This window comes from Podarcis cretensis (assembly GCF_951804945.1).
Source record: "Podarcis cretensis genome assembly, chromosome: 2".
In the NCBI taxonomy this organism is placed as follows: Eukaryota; Metazoa; Chordata; class Lepidosauria; order Squamata; family Lacertidae; genus Podarcis; species Podarcis cretensis.
Window position 1 is genome coordinate 108491186 of NC_137171.1, and position 17447 is coordinate 108508632.

At 47.5% G+C, this 17447-nt stretch overlaps 1 protein-coding gene across 3 annotated transcripts; it reads left to right on the plus strand.

Annotated features, from left to right (window-relative positions):
• Positions 1-2018: 2018 nt before the first annotated feature.
• Positions 2019-16587, plus strand: LOC307208597 (uncharacterized protein). Of its 3 annotated transcripts, none has more exons than XM_079963368.1 (9): positions 2019-2427; positions 4625-4708; positions 5961-6155; positions 6985-7007; positions 7110-7222; positions 8754-8786; positions 10487-10578; positions 15551-15668; positions 15874-16587. In XM_079963368.1, exons 1-9 carry the CDS (start codon positions 2053-2055, stop codon positions 16482-16484), a joined length of 1644 nt encoding a protein of 547 aa, XP_079819494.1. In that variant the 5' UTR covers positions 2019-2052; the 3' UTR covers positions 16485-16587. The 3 variants fall into 3 exon arrangements, with proteins under 3 accessions (XP_079819494.1, XP_079819496.1, XP_079819495.1); XM_079963370.1 differs by having other exon boundaries at positions 15877-16587; XM_079963369.1 differs by having other exon boundaries at positions 2022-2427; positions 10490-10578.
• The last annotated feature ends 860 nt before the right edge of the window (positions 16588-17447 follow it).

The window sequence follows — 17447 nt, forward strand, 5'->3', positions numbered from 1 at the left end:
TAGCGCCAGTGTGAAACTGCTGGGTTACAATTACGGTAATCAGGAAATTCTACTCTATTGCACCTGATAAAATGGACTCTAGGACCTGGGAGGCTGAGGAGGTTCAAATCCCTGCTCAGCCTTGACTTTGGGCCAGCCAGTTTCTCAGTCTCTGACAACTACCCCACAGGGTTGTTGTGAAGATAAAATGGAGAGGTGAGAACCATGTGCACTGCCTTGATCTCCTTGGAGGAGGGATATAAACTCAGTAAATAAATAAATAGCCAATGGAAGTTTAAACTTTGTTCATCTTTAAAGCACCGCAAGATTCTTTGTCGGTTTTGCTCCAATTTTATTTCCAATAGGAATTGCAAATAAGTACCTTTGCCAATAGATGGCAGTATACATTTTTCTTGGCACTTTCGTTGTCCAGTTCACAGGAATTGTCTAATAGTGCCTTTAAATTAAGGACCAATCGGTTTTTATTCTACAAATGGCCCGGGGAAGCAGCAGCCCTCTCTCCCGTTGCTTCTTCTCTCACAACCCTTATTCAGAGGTTGCGTGTTTGCTACTTGTTTTTTAAGCATTGTTAAAGGTAAAGGGACCTCTGACCGTTAGGTCCAGTCGCGGATGATTCTAGGGTTGTGCGCTCATCTCACTCTATAGTCCAAGGGAGCTGGCGTACAGCTTCTGGGTCATGTGACCAGCATGACTAAGCCGCTTTTGGCAAACCAGAGCAGCGCACGGAAACGCCGTTTACCTTCCCGCTGGAGCGGTACCTATTTATCTACTTGCACTTTGACATGCTTTTGAACTGCTAGGTTGGCAGGAGCAGGGACCGAGCAACGGGAGCTCATCCCATCGTGGGGATTTGAACTGCCAACCTTCTGATCGGCAAGCCCAAGAGGCTCAGTGGTTTGGACCATTAGAGTATTGTTATGATCTGCCAAAGCATCCCTTTCCCTCTCAAACTGTGGAACTCGTGTGCCCAGGAAGCAGCAACGGCCCCCCAACTTGGAAGGCTTTAAAAGGGGATTCATGGAGCGAAAGGCATCCATGGCTACTAGCCATGAAGGCTACGCTCTGCCTCTGGCATTGAGAGGCAGTAATGCTTCTGTATTCCAGTTGCGGGAAAACACAGGAGGGGAGGGTCCCTTGTGCTCCTGCTCCGCTCACTGGTTTCCCACTGGTCGGCCACTGCAAGATCAGGATGCTGGCCAGGGCCAGATTTAGGTTTCATGAGGACCTAAGCTACTGAAGGTAATGGGGCCCTTTAAATGTCCAGCTGTCCTTTGTCAACAACAAATTGTCAAAAACAAATTGCCACTGTTTTTTGTGTTGAATATATGCTATAGGGTAATTGATGGACCTAATAGGTATCTAAAGCCATTTGCACATAAGAAAATATGTATTTTATTAAAGTAATTGTTGAACTGAAATACAATTAAGAAGTATAGTAATAGTGAGATAATGATTAAGCTCTAACTTAAAATTATTCTTTATTCATAACAAACTTAATAATGCAAACACATTGGCATTTGGCAATAACAAAAGTTCCTTGAGAAACACAGTATACAAAGACTGGTCTCTAGAAACTTGCTATAACATGAAATAATAGATGTAAATATAGGATGCAAACTACTAATAATTATAAATAGCTTTATTAATATGAACTCAAGTGTTTTAACCTGTACAATGCAATTGTGGGATTTTCTTTTTGTTTTGTTATCTTATATTTTGGAAGTGTACATCCAGGTTTTTTTCCCTTTAAATTTTTTGGGGGGCCCCGACCTAAGCTATAGCTTGTTTAGCTTATACGTAAATCCGGCACTGACTGGCCTTGGCTGGGCCATTGGCCTGATCCAGCCGCGTTCTTCCCAAATTCCAAAGCGGACTAAACGATCGCAAAGCTCGGTCGTGGGGGAAACGATGGAAACTCAGCGGCGGCGGTGCCTGCCACGCCCCCTTAAGCACCTCCACCCGAAAGGGCGGGGCTAACAGGAGGCCCCGCCCACCTCCCCCCAATCCCACCCTGTTTCCCAGGGATCCTTTTGTGCTTTCCAAACTGCGGCCATGGCCGATCTGGGAGGCCTTCGGGGCGCCCTCTCTTGCCCCGTGTGCCTGGACCTTTTCCGGGACCCGGTGATGGTGTCCGGCTGCGGCCACAACCTGTGCCGGGCCTGCGTGAGCCGCTGCTGGGGGCAGCTGGAGAGCAGCCTGCGCTGCCCGCTCTGCCGGCAGCTGCTCCCGCTGCATCGCCTGCTGCAGCCCAGCCCGCTTTTGGGCAGCCTGGCGGAGCGCCTCCGGAGCCCCCGCCGCGGCCCCCCGCTGCCGCCTCTGGAGGGAGAGAGACCCCCCGCTTCCGTGGACGGAGGATCGTCGTCCAGCATTGCGCCTGGTTCGGCCTCGATCGTGGGAACGGCGGCGGGGGTGTTTGGGGGAATGTCTGTGAGCAGGAAAGATACTCCGGGATGGGGTGGGTGGAAGCTGCGTGGCGGGGTTTAAGAAACCTCGGTGGTCCTGCGGGGAATGGGGGGGGGGGTGTTGTGGGGGTTGAGATCTGCCTCTTGCTTCCAGCCTTTGGACCATAGCTGTCAACTTTTCCCTTTTCTCGCGAGGAATCCTATTCGGAATAAGGGAATTTCCCTTTTAAAAGAGGGGAAAGTTCACAGCTATGCTTTGGATGTGTCAGTGTTGAAACTGGGAGGCGGCTGCAGTCGCCTGGATCTCAAAAGTTTCCAGCTGTCGTTGAAAAAGAAACAGAAAAAGCACACATCTAGATGTCTATAATAGTATTTGTTTCTTTTTTTGGGGGGGGATATCCGGGTCACTTGGCAATGAAGCGTCCTGAGCCATAAAACAAAAGAACAATGGCTTTGCTCTGTCTCCCGATGTCAGAGGCAGTCAGAGGCAGTATACTGGGAATTTCAAGCGGGGAGAACTGCTGCTGTTCTCCCCAGGTGTGTTTGCTGGCTTCCAAGAGGCTTGGCCCCTGTGAGTGCAGACTCCTGGACCAGATAAGCCAGGCATAGGTTAACTTGGCCCTTCAGATGTTTTGGGGCTACAACTCCCATCATCCCTAGCTAACAGGACCAGTGGTGAGGGATGATGGGAATTGTAGTCCCAAAACATTTGGAGGGCCGAGTTTGCCTATGCCTGAGATAAGCCTTTGGCCTCATCCTACCAGGCTTTTCAAAATTCTGTTTTGGCTTTGATTTTTGCTGAAAAACTGGGCAACATTTTAAGCCAGCAGCAATATTGTCATAATGTGTTGTTTTTTTAAAAAAAAATGCAAAGACATTATTGGGTTAAGGGAACAAATAGCCTTGCCTTGCTGGTATCCATCACTGTGATCAAAGTCTATACATAAGCAAATGTCTGGAGGAACTCTGGGTGAGTGATGCTTTTACCTGCCATGGGGAACTCCTTCTTTACAACATCCTGGGCTTCCCCTGCCTATCACTTATTAATATGCCTCTGAGCTGTAAGCTGCGGCCTGATCCAAACAAGCCTTGGCTAATGCTAACCTTACATGCCTGGTCAGATGTAAATTGTTTTGCTTTCAATAGGGATTCCTTTCAGATAAGTGTGCCTAGCAAGGGAGCTGATCTGTGGCTCTCCAGGTGTTATTGGACTCCAACTTCCATCATCACCGACCCTTGGCTATGCTAGCTGGGGCTGATGGGAGTTGGAGTCCGACAATGTCTGGAGGACTGCTGGTTCTTCATCTCTGCTTTATAGTCTTGCAGCCAGAATGGTGGTCCCCTGAGCAGTGGCAAACAGGTCCAAGGATCACCACAAGCTGCTGGGATTTATTTAAAAATCATGCCCTGCTTTTCATGTGCCTGTCAAAGCAGCTTACAAAAAAATAAAATAAACAAAACATGCAACGTGCAAAATTTAAAGCATCAGAGAATTAGAATAGAATTCATGGTGCAAAGGCCTCCTGAAATAAAGCTGTTTTGACTAGACACCTGAAACTTTGCAGGAAAGGTGCCCGCCTGGCTTCTCCTGGGAGGGAGTTCCATAGAATTGGGCCTACTACATTGAAGGAAGGGACACAGGTGGCGCTGTGGTTTAAACCACTGTGCCGCTTGGACTTGCCGATTGGGAGGTTGGCGGTTCGAGGCCCTGCGACAGGGTGAGCTCCTGTTGTTCAGTCCCAGCTCCTGCCAACCTAGCAGTTTGAAAGCACGCAGTTCTAGTAGATAAATAGGTACCGCTCCAGCGGGAAGGTAAACGGTGTTTCCGTGCGCTGCTCTGGTTTCGCCAGAAGTGGCTTAGTCATGCTGGCCACATGACCCGGAAAAACTGTCTGCGAACAAACGTCGGCTCCCTTGGTCTGTAAAGCGAGATGAGCGCTGCAACCCCAGAGTCGCTTGCGACTGGACTTAACAGTCAGGGATCCCTTTACCTTGACATTGAAGGACATGGGGACCAGTCATCAGGCTCCTGCAGATAATTTTTGAAACGTCTTATAGCCAGGGTTGCTACGTGACCAGAGAAATAAAACCGCCTAGCTAACAGCACCCTGAACATTTGAAATCAGCAGAGATTTGCTAAAGACGTGAGAGCACGGCGTGGTGTTGAGAGTTGGCAGCGCTTTGTGCAGCTGTTCACAAAAATAACCACATCTGTCTTTCAGGGAAAGCTGGTGGTGGACCAGTCTGGTCTGAAGCTGGAGAGAGAAGCCAGCACCACTGAAGAGAAGCAGAGAGAGGAGCTGCTGGTAGGTATTTTAAATCAGATTTGCAAGTAGGGTAGCAAAAACGTCACTTGCACGACAAATTTCCTCTTCTGTACAGCAATTAACGGTGCGGAAGCCACAACCGCTTTTGCATTTGGCCACCCTTGTTGAATTCTATACAGTCACACCTTGCCTTGGGTCACAGACGCTTCAGGTTGCGTTTTTTTCGGGTTACGGACCGCCGAAACCCGGATTTACCGGAACGGGTTACATCCGGGTTTCAGCGGTCGCACATGTGCAGAAGCACTAAATTGCACTTTGCGCATGCACAGAAGCACCGAATCGCAACCTGCGTGTGTGCAGACGTGCCGCTGCGGGTTGTGAACGTGCATCCCGCACGGATCACGTTCGCAACCCGAGCGTCCACTGTACACACAACACTGTTCTTACAAGGAACTCAGGGAAGTGTGCAATTCCCCGCCATCTCTTGCCGCCCTCACAACAACCCTGTGAGGTAGGTTAGGCTAAGAGATGGAGACTGGCTCAAGGTCTCCCAATGACCTCCGTGGCTCGGAGAGGGCGTTTGGACCTCTCTTTGCCCTGATGCTCTAACTCAGAGACAGGGAGCCTGGGTGTTCGTCGTTAGGAGCTGGAGCTGGGAGTGGGTCAGCAATAAATGAACAGTAGTGTCAGTGGAGGCAACCCTTTATTCAAAGAAACCAAAATGATGCGGGCCTACCAGCAACTCTTCCCAGTAGACCTTTCCTGAATGAGTTTAAAGGTTCTGATTCTGCACTGCTCTCTGCCACAGCCTCTTCTTGCTCACTGAATCCTGTTGCCCCTTCAGCTTCTGACACCACCATCTCCCGGTTTGCTCCCTCTTCGCCCCCATTGTCACCACTCCCCTGGCTCTTAGTCTTCTTCCCCTGGGGGTTCCACAGCGGGTGCCTCGCACCACTCCTCTGTATCCAGCCAGTCCATCACAGCTCCCCACACCATCTCTGACCATTGGCCATGCTGGCTGCATCCAGTAGATTTTTCCTGTTCCACCTGAACGGCTCCTGGTTCCCCATCTCTGTGCTGGCTGTTGCATGTCGCAGGTAGAAATTTAGCCTGGGGAGTTTCCCCGCAGGTTAACTGTGTGTTAGGAGGAGCCTCGCCTGCTGAATTCTTGCTTGCCAGGCAGCTGTTAAAAGGCCTGAGAGCTACGCTGGGGAATGCTGCCTTGGCGATTCTTCCAGGAACTCTCCTTTGCCACACGCTCGATTTGTTTTGCTCGATCCTGTCCCTGCAGAAGCAGGCGGAAGTGGAAGGACAGCAGCTGACCCAGCAATGGAAGGAGCTGCGTGGCTTTTTGGAGGAGCAGGAGAGGCATTTGCGGAACCACTGGGAAGAACTCAAGAGAGACATCGCCCAGGGAGCCCCCAAAACGCTCCGTGAGGATCCTCTGCAGCAGGAACCATACAGGGAACGCGGCCAAGTGTCGCCTGTAAGTTCTGCAACAGGGCTGGTGAACCTGGGGCTAAAGCTCCAACCAGGTGCTTTTTCCTGGTTGAAACATGCTGGTGATTTAAATAAGAATACTGTAATTGTATTTGTGTTTTATAATGTCTGAATGTAGCATGAGTGTCTCATTCAATTCGGAAGCTGGTTCCTACTTTTTGTAGTGCTGTTATACTTTTAACGATGGCCCAGTGTTTGCCATTTTTCATAACGGTCCATATTTGTGGCTTTGAAGTAATAATAATAATCATAGTAATAGTGGTAATAATAATTTATTTTTATACCCCAGACACTTTGGGCAGCTCCCAACAGAATATTATTATTATTATTATTAATAATAATAATAAAGAAGTGATAAAACATCAAACATTAAAAACTTCCCTAAACAGGGCTGCCTTCAGATGTCTTCTAAAAGTCAGATAGTTGTTTATTGCCTTGACATCTGATGGGAGGGCGTTCCACAGGGTGGGTGCCACCACCGAGAAGGCCCTCTGCCTGGTTCCCTGTAACCTCACTTCTTGCAGTGAGGGAACCACCAGAAGGCCCTCGGCGCTGGACCTCAGTGTCCGGGCTGAACGATGGGGGTTGAGACGCTCCTTCAGGTATACTGGGCCGAGGCTGTTTAGGGCTTTAAAGATCAGCTCCAACACTTCGAATTGTGCTCGGAAATGTACTGGGAGCCAATGTAGGTCTTTCAGGACTGGTGTTATATGGCCTCGGCAGCCACTCCCAGTCACCAGTCTAGCCACCACATTCTGGTAGGTATGCTTCCCTGACTCATGTGCGCATAAACCTCTTTTTATCTTTCCTTTTAGGGTGTTGGAAGAACAAGGAGCAGGTAAATATTGGCCCCGTCCCTCTGCATCTCAGCTGGGTTTGTAACAAGCAGAGAAATGGATGTTGGGTTTTGGGATCATCTCTCTTCTTCCTCACTCTTCAGCATGGAAGATGGCATGTTGAAGGCAGACCTCACAGTAGCAGAGCTAAAGCAGAGACTCAGCAACTTCTCCAAGAAACGGGCCATCCTGCAGGAGGTGCTGCTGCGATTCAAAGGTAAACAGGAGTCTTGTTGTGGCACTGCCTCATGGGACTTGTGTTATTTGCGTGATACCTGCAGCCATGTGGGTGGGGTTGATTTTTGTGGCTTTTTGAGTCTGCCAGCATGGTGCTCTTTAGATGTTGTTGGGCTACAACTCTCTTCAACTCTGATGTTCCAAATGTTAAAAAAAACCCAAAAAACCTAGTTTGCTGGGCAGCTTGAGGGTTATTTTCGGAAAAGCTCTGCTGGGAGTGTCTGTGTTATGAGCTGATATGGTTTGCCCACCATGCTGAGCCACAAATTTAACCACAACTTGTCCCACAGATTATCAAACAAACCATCACTTGTTTCTCCAAAGTTACCGTATTTTTCGCCCTATAGGACGCACTTTTTCCCCTCCAAAAATGAAGGGGAAATGTGTGTGCGTCCTATGGGGTGAATGCAGGCTTTCGCTGAAGCCTGGAGAGCGAGAGGCGTCGGTGCGCACCGACACCTCTCGCTCTCCAGGCTCCAGGAAGCTATCCGCAAGCCTTGCGTGCGGCAGCCAGCAGCGCGGAGCACGGGGCGCCCTTTGGAGGACGCCCTGTGCTTCGCGCAGGTGTCCGCAAGCCTTGCGCGCCCGGGGGAACTCCCCTCGGCGCGCAGGGCTTGCAGGCGGCAGCCGGCAGCGCGGAGCACGGGGAGCCCTTTGGAGGATGCCCCGTGCTTCGCGCAGGTGTCCACAGCCTGCTGCCCGGCGGGCGGGGCACCCTGAAGCAGAGCGCCCCGCGCGCCGGACAGACATCGGCCAGCCCCACAAGCTCGGGGGACAGCGGGGAGGCGCAGCGCCGCCATCCCACTGTTCCTCGACCTGGTTTTGGGCGGGAAATAAAGGAAAAATTTTTTTCCTTTATTTACCCCCCCCCCCCAAAAGTAGGTGCGTCCTATGGGACGGAGCGTCCTATGGGACGAAAAATACGGTAGGTTTGTCTCCAGCTGCTTTCGCCTCGTTCCTTTGCGGTTTGGTGAGCGTCAGCAGCCGGTGTGGTGAATCAAACCATGGTTAAGGGACAGTGCTGGGTTTACACATAACGCCAAGCTTTACAAACTTACAAACTTGGCTTTGTCTTTACTAACAGCAAACCTTTGTTTCAGACTGGTTTGTTGACAGTAAACAAACCATAGCTAGGGCTGAGTTCATACATGCTGCTAAGCCATGGTTCATGTAACCATGGTTTAATAAAATATGGTTTAGTATTGTGTGTGAACCAGACAGACCGACTTCTGAATAAACACATGAGATTGTGCTGCTGAATTCAGATCCAAGCCCTTGGTTCCATTCTTGACTCCTCTTACAGAAAGATCCAATCTCAGTCGCCTAGATCAGCGGACCATAAGGATTGTTTTTTCTCATAAATTATAGCAGCCGTAAACTCTATTGTGAGAGTTTAATTCTCCCTCCTTGACTATGCATGTCCCCCCCCCCCAAAGTACTTACTGAGCTCAGTGGGGCTTTCTCCCAAGGAAGCGAGTTTCGATTACAATCTTATTTTTTTCTTCCTCCAGAGAATCTCTGCGTGGAAGTAGATGGAGACATAGGTATGTGACAATGGCTTTCTCAGGGGCATTAGATGATATGAAAGAACACTGCTGGATGAAGAGGTTGATCTTGCCGTGGTGCCTCGGGTTACATACACTTCAGGTTACATATGCTTCAGGTTACAGATTCCACTAACCCAGAAATATTACCTCGGGTTAAGAACTTTGCTTCAGGATGAGAACAGAAATCGTGCTGCGGCAGCAGCAGGAGGCCCCATTAGCTAAAGCGGTGCTTCAGGTTAAGAACACTTTCAGGTTAAGAATGGACCTCCGGAACGAATTAAGTACTTAACCTGAGGTACCACTGTATTGGAAATGCAGGGGAGATAGGTGTATGTACAGTGGTACCTCTGGTTGCGAATGGGATCCGTTCCGGAGCCTCGTTCGCAACATGAGCAGAACGCAACCTGCATCTGCGTAGGTCACGATTTGCCACTTCTGTGCATGCGCGTGATGTCATTTTGAGCGTCTGCGCATGCGCGAAACCCGGAAGTAACCCTTTCCGGTACTTCTGGGTCGCCGTGGGACGCAACCTGAAATGACGTAAGCTGAACCGAACGTAACAAGAGGTATGACTGTACTAGAGGTGCAAAAGGATATGTGCTTTTAAAATACTGATATTCTGAGCGCGCATGCCAACCTCTCTTTCTGTCTTCAAGGGGGAAATATGTAAGTTAGATCTTTCTCTCCCCACTGGAGAATAAAAGGGTGGGTGGTCCACATCTTCAATTTGTGGAAGGTGTTTTGCACAGTACAGTGGTACCTCAGGTTACATACGCTTCAGGTTACACACTCTGCTAACCCAGAAATATTACCTCAGCTTAAGAACTTTGCTTCAGGATAAGAACAGAAATTGGGCTCTGGTGGCGCAGAAGCAGCAGGAGGCCCCATTAGCTAAAGTGGTGCTTCAGGTTAAGAACACCTTCAGGTTAAGAACGGACCTCCGGAACGAATTAAGTACTTAACCTGAGGTACCACTGTATTCTGCTTTCTCTCCTCTTTCCCCCACCCCCACTTTGAAAGCAGGCGGGGGAGGGGCAGGGAGGTTGAGATGCCATTTGACCTTGAAATGTAAAAAATGGTGTCCCAGATATGTGTACCAAATTTATTCCCACCCACTGATGTTCAGGGGAGCTGAGGAACTGCAAGCAAACAGAATTCCCAGTGGAATATTCCAAGCAAAGGCTTGTCTTCACTTGGCTAGCCATGTTGCTTCTTCTTCCTAGGCCTCTGTGCTGAATAAAATGCCCGTCCCATGTCTCTAGAGTTAGAGCCCAAGAATGATTAAGATTTACCGTATTTTTTCACACCATAGGGTGCACAGGACCATAGTTTTTAGATGGGGAAATCAGTAAAAAAAATCTTTACCCCCCCCCAGCCCCAAAGAGCAGCGTACAGGCTGCACACAACCTCTCCCTGCCAGATGGATCCAGCTGGCTGTTTTGGCTTCCTCTTTAGCCCCGCGCAATTCCTCCCTGCCGGGAGAGGCTGCGTGGAGCTAAAGAAGCCATAGCCCCGTGCAGCCTCTCCCTGCCGGAAGGGTTGCGCGCGGCTATGGCACAAGCCTGCATTCGCTCCATAGGACGCACACACATTTCCCCTCAATTTTTGGAGGGGGAAAACTGCGTCCAATCGAGCGAAAAATGCAGTATTTCCTCTCTGATGGACCAGATTCTCATCCTTTACCCTTCTTGCTCAAGCAGGCTACAGAACAACACCCTCACTTCAGTCCGTGCCGATCCACTCTCCCCAGGAAAACAGAAGCAAAAAACCTGCAGCGGACGTGATCCAGGTATCTGGTTTTCAGAGAGCAGCAAGCATTAGGAACCTGGGAAGTCGGATCCCTTTGTCCATCTAGATTAGTCTTGTCAACACTGACTGGTAGCAACTCCCCAGCCCCACATGAAGATGAACTTAAGACTTTCAGCATACAAACCAGATTCTCTTCCACTGAGCTAAGACCCTTCCCTGTTAAATGTTGCTTAACCGTTCTCTCTGTTTCCAAAGTTCAGAGGTGAGTGTGGATCCTTATACAGTGGTACCTTGGTTCTCAAACGCCTTGGTACTCAAGCAACTTGGAACCCAAACACTGCAAACCTGGAAGTAAGTGTTCTTGTTTGCGAACTTTTTTCGGAAGCCGAATGTGCTCTGTTTTGAGTGCCACACTTCCGTTTTGAGTGTTGCGCTGCGGTCTGTCCGTTTTTGTTATTTATTTTGCATTTTTGTTCTTGTGGCTCTTATTTTTTTGTGACTGTGTGGAACCCAGTTCAGCTACTGATTGATTGATTGATTGTGTGACTGCAGTACATTGTTTATTGTTTTTATTGTATGGATCAGTGGCCTTCTTAGATAGCAAAATTCATGTTAAATTGCTGTTTTAGGGTTGTTTTTAAAAGTCTGGAACGGATTAATCCATTTTGCATTATGTTCTATGGGAAAGCCCACCTTGGTTTTGGAACGCTTTGGTTTTGGAACGGACTTCCGGAGTGGATTAAGTTTGAGAACCAAGGTACCACTGTAGAGGGAAAAAGGTACCACACAAGTGGGGGTGTAGCTGTAGGTTAAGGGGAACCCCAAGGTTGGCAGAAGTACAACAAAAGATCTGTAAAAGGAGAGAGCTTCATAAAACTATTGAGAAGGAGGTGTTCTCAGTGAACACAGAATGCATCATCAACATCATCATCATCATTATTATTATTATTATTATTATTATTATTATTATTATTTTATTTTGCCACCCATCTTGCTGATTTGCCCCAGCCATTCCAGGCAGCTCCCAACAAATTAATACACAGTAAAACATCAAACATTTAAAAAATCCCTATACAGGGCTGCCTTCAGGTGTCTTCTAAAAGTCGGATACAGTGGTACCTCGCAAGACGAATGCCTCGTAAGACGAAAAACTCGCAAGACAAAAGAGTTTTTCGTTTTTTGAGTTGCTTCGCAAGACGGATTTCCCTATGGGCTTGCTTCGCAAGACGAAAACGTCTTGCAAGTTTGTTTCCTTTTTCTTAAAACCATGCATTCACTTCGAGGAGCAACTCATAGCATGCGGTGTGGTAGCCTTTTTTGAGGTTTTTGAAGACTTTGGTGATTTTTGAAGCTTTTTCCAAAATCCATGCTTTGCAAGACGAAAAAAATCGCAAGATGAAAAAACTCGCAGAATGAATTAATTTCGTCTTGCGAAGTACCACTGTAGCTGTTCAATTCCTTGACATTAGATCGGAGGGCATTCCACAGGGTGGGCGCCACTACCGAGAAGGCCCTGACTGCTGGTGGGGAAACTGAAAACCACGGGGAATGGAATGGAGTATTGCTTGAACTTGTGGACATCCAATGATTGTTGGAGGATTCAGGATAAATTAAAGAAAGTACTTCTTCATGCATTGCGTACTGAAACTGTCGAAATCACTGCCCCAGGAGGCTATGATGGCCCCCACTTGGATGGCTTTGAAAGAGGATTGGACAAAATCATGGAGGGGAGGGCTCTCGATGGCCACTAACCCTGATGGCTATGCTCTGCTTCTTTGGTCAGAGGCAGCAGTGCTTCTGAATTGCCGGAAACCACAGGAAGGAAGGGGGCTCTTGTGTTCGAATCCTGCTTTTTTTTTAACATAATTTTTATTGATTTTTTCCATGTTTCATTTAGTTCAATACACATATTCACAACTTATATTATTTGCTCAAAATGAGCTTAGACTTCCTTCTATCTCTCTTTCTGACATCCCTATAGTCTATAACATATTTTTCGCATTCCCGTAATCATTTCTTTATCCTATAATCACCTTAAAATATCACATTCTTGTTTACAAAACAACATCTTAATTTCACATTGCAAAACATTTCACGTTAGTGCTACAAACGTTTTTTAAATGAGTACAATTTTCTTTCGGGTAATTAATAAATTTGCTCCAGTCCTTTTGATATTTTTCTTTAAAAAAAAAACACCACAATTTTTATTAACAGGCCAATCCAATCACATTATTTCCAAATCATATTACTTCCAAATTATACAGCCAAATTTTTAAATTTTGTTGGGGGTACCCATACATCAAGCTCCGAACGAGGATCAAAACATCACTTCTGTTCCTGCTTTTATCAAACAGTTCTATCCAGATCTGTCCAGATAGTCTCTTTATTACTTTCTTCATTTTCTTGTTGTTATCATATATTCCTTTCTTTGCAATCTCCGATAATCTTCACAAGCAGGTTAGGAACAAACAACATCTGCGTGGGTTTTGCACACTCCAAGAGTTATATCTCATAAGGACAGCTGCCATTCCTCCCCTTCTTCAAAAATTTATCCTCGGTCTGTCCTATTAATTTTCCCAAGCTTGCCACGTATATCACAAAGGGGCTCTGCCAGGTTATCACATTCAATCCATCATTCATATTCCAATGACCCTGGTCCTCCTCCCCTCGTCTTTCTTTGACAAGCCTGTCTTAGCAAGACGCCATTAAAAACTGCGTCATAGAATTTTTCCTCTGCTCTCCAATATTTACCAGTCCTCTCTTCAATCAATATTTCACTCCACACAGCTCTTAAATTCTTGCTTGCGATTAGTAAAAGGCGACGATTCGTCTCTCTGGGGTGGAGGTTTATAAATACTCACATAAGGCAAAGAAAATAAAAGTTTTTTCCTCCACCCCCCCCTCTTTTTTCCGCTCCACACATACCAGTCTCGTAATGGTGGTTCATCGCTTGATTTATTTGTCTCCTCCCGTCGCTCCAATCACAGAGATGCATTAATGCCTTATCTCTCGAACTTTGCTTGATGTATGTGCTTCAGCTTCATTCCAATTATATATTTCCAATTATATTTTCGAGCTGAAGCGAAACAAGGCGTGCATTATGGACATCGCTGGCAAGGCTGTCCCCCCCATCTCCTTGGGGGGGCAGGAAGACTGCATACTTCCCATAGCAGCCTCTTTATTACCTCGTGTGGGTCGGAGAGATGTTATTGTCGGCCATCTTCCAATGCGCCACCTGGTGGCCCCCCCCCCTTTTGATATTTTTCTTCGGGCCAATTCCTAATTCTCCCTTCAGCTTTGCCAACTCCACAAATTCTAGCATTTTTATTCTCCAGTCTTCCAATGTAGGGAGTTTTTGCTGCTTCCACCCTTGAGCCAGGAGGATTCTCGCTGCCGTTGTGGCGTACATAAATAAATTTACATCTTTTTTATAAATTTCTTCATCAATTAGCCCTAATAGGAATGCCTCTGGTTTTTTACAGAAGTTATATTTTAGTATCTTTTTTAATTCATTGTAGATAATATCCCCAAAAGCCTTAACCTTAGCACAGGACCACCACAAATGTAGGAAGTTCCCTTCCTTCACCTTACATTTCCAACATAATTTGTTCTGGCACCTATACATTTTGGCCAGCTTAGGGTGATGTACCAATGGTAGTGTTCGAATCCTGCTTTGCCACAGGCATGTGGGCAGCTGCTGTAGGAATAGGATTCTGGACTAAATAATAATAATACCTTTACTTAATACCTTTACTGTCATTGTACAACCTGTGCACGATGAAATTAAACAAGCCCCCTGCCCACTCAATCTCTTATCAAACAACACACCACCTCACAAGTCAATTTCACTATGTTACCTTTTCATTCAACAGCCTAACAGCCCACAGATAGAAGCTATTTTTTAGCCTGTTGGTACGGCTGGTTATACTTCTATATCTCCTGCCTGAGGGTAGAAGATTAAAGAGGTGCTGGCCGGGGTGTGAGTCATCCCTGAGAATTTTTCTCACTCTCCTAAGGCAACGATCCCTTGCGATGTCATCCAGCGGACTCGAGGGACAGCCCATGATATCATGCGCTGTGTTCACCACCCTCTGTAGAGACTTTCTGTCTGTGGGTGTCAGGCCAGCATACCGCACTGTGATACAATATGAAAGGACACTTTCTGTTGTGGACCAGTAGAAGGAGTTCATCAGTTGTTGTATCTATGGGACCGCCTCTCCTGGTATGCCCCGCTGAGGACTTTAAGGTCCATGAATAACCATAGTTTATAGTCCCGGGTCCTAAGGAAGTCAGACTATCCTCCACAAGGGCCAGGGCCTTTCCAGTGATGGCTCCGACCTGGTGAAATGTTCTGTCCCATGAGACCAGGGCCCTTCAGGATTTAACCTCCTTCCATTGGGCCTGTAAGACAGAGCTATTCCGCCTGGCCTTTAATTTGAATTCAGCCTGATCTTTTATTTCCCTTCTCTTCCTTTCCCCTCCCCTTTTATGAAGATTACCCACTCTGAGATACCAAAGCTAATTCTCCCCTGGTCTCCTTGCTGGCCCAAGTAGGACCAATTCAGCCAGCTAGCCCTGGGAATTATCTAATTGATTTTTATTGTTATTCATGTTTTTATACTGTATTTTATGCTGCTTTTATAATTAAGTGTTTTAAATTTGTGGTCAGCCGCCCTGAGCCTGATTTTTGAACCGGGAAGGGAAGGGTATAAATAAAAAAATATTATTATTATTGTTTAACATTCCTTCTCAAGACCCTGAGGAAATGGAGTCTCTGTTGGGCCTTTCTGACCACCTGAGTTATGTTGATTTTCCAGGTGAGGTCCTCACTGAGGTAAACGCCCAGGAATTTAAAGGAGCTATGAGACTGTTTCTGCAGAGTTCTTATGTTCTTAAAGCAGGGGCAGTGGGGAACAGCGCCAAGGGCCAGATAAAAGAGATTTGGGGGCCACAGTTGCACCCCCCCTCCCTGGCCAGTCTGAAATTTCCCATCCCTGTTCTTGGTGTTTCAGGAGTTGACAGCCTGCAAGAGAAGTGCAGTACATTCAGAGGAGTTGCCGGTGGACTCTGCCCTCACAACTGCTGCCATCGCCAGGACCATCAAGGAAGAGGAAGCTGGCATCCCTTCAGGTAGGAGCCCCAGACCCCACTTGTTTCACTGAGGTGGGGTCTCCCATCAGCCCCAATTATCAGGGCCAGTGAACCGGGATGATGGGAGTTTGAGTCTATAGCAACAATTAGAGGACGCATTGTTGGGTACAATTCGATGGTTATCTAAGCTCATTTTTCTCCTGCTTGTTCTTCCCCTGGCTTCTTTGTGCGCTTTTCATTCCAGCAGGCGCTACGCTGTCGGGTGGAATTAAGGAAGAGAACCTGCAGCAGAACGGCCACGAGCCGGCGGAACTCCCCGCCACAAGACTGCCGCACTCAGAATGCAGCGCTCCCCAGAGTCGTGAGCGGGTGGATGCAGGCCAAGCCGCCTTTGCGACAGGAAGGTGGCAAGGAACTAATCTGGCGACAGGCGCGAGTCAGCCTGCGTGGCCCAAGGGAGGCCGCGCGAAGGCAGCCGCCCAGAAGAGGAAAGAGAAGTGCTTCCCATGCCCCGAATGCGGAAAGACCTTCCGGCAGTTTGGGGTCCTGATCACCCACCACCGCCTGCACACGGGCGAGAAGCCCTACAGCTGCACTTACTGCGCCAAGCGCTTCAGCGATTACTCCAACCTGATCGCGCACCAGAGGACCCACACCGGGGAGAAACCCTACCGGTGCGCCGACTGCGGGAAAAGCTTCACCCGCAGCACCACCCTCACCATCCACCAGAGGGGCCACACGCGGGAGAAGCCCTATCCCTGTCCCCAGTGCGGAAAGCGCTTCAGCCGGTCCTCGAACCTCACCATCCACCAGAGGACTCATGCAGGGGCGATGGGGAAGAAGTCACGGAGCTGAGTTAAGGGGTGGGGCGGGACGGGACGAATGCTGACCTTTGGCTTGATCCAGTAGAGCTCGGGGGATTTTGGAAAAATCAATAAAATGGGTCAAATGTTGAAAACAGTGCTGGTCTTCTGTGCCAGGAGATATCAGACACCCATTCATGATCCATTGCTTAAATAAGTTGGAATGAAGATGCAGGAGGCTTTTAATCTCAGGGTTGTGGGTTCAAGCCCCACGTTGGGCAAAATATTCCTGCATCGCAGGGGGTTGAGCTAGGTGACCCTTGTGGTCCCTTCCAGCACTAAAAAAATATGATTTTATAAAGCAACTTTACCAAGAAGATTCATGATAAGGGTTTAATTTTAATTGATTTAATCATTTTTTCAATACAAACAACAACCGCAAAAGACACAACAAAAACCGTCATAACACTAATAACACAATTTGACAATTCAGATTTGAATACTGATATACCTATGACTACACCTTTTTAACAATATTTTCCCACATCTCCTCCCCCTACTTCCCAGCACTGTCTGCCTTATCGCTTAAATATTCCTTCCAGATTTCTTCATATTTATCCATTGATGATAAGCGTTTTATTATTATGCAGAGAATAAGGTAGAATCAAGTCGTCACCATTATTATTATTATTATTATTATTATTATTATTATATAAATGTATATACTGCCCTATACCTGCAGGTCATCATCAAGGTGGCTTAAAACATGACAAGATTTACATACAGTGGTACCTCAGGTTAAGCACTTAATTCGTTCCAGAGGTCTGTTCTTAACCTGAAACTGTTCTTAACCAGAAGCACCACTTTAGCTAATGGGGCCTCCCGCTGCTGCCGCACCGCCGGAGCACAATTTCTGCTCTCATCCTGAAGCAAAGTTCTTAACCCGAGGTACTATTTCTGGGTTAGTGGAGTCTGTAACCTGAAGCATATGTAACCTGAAGCGTACCTGTAACCT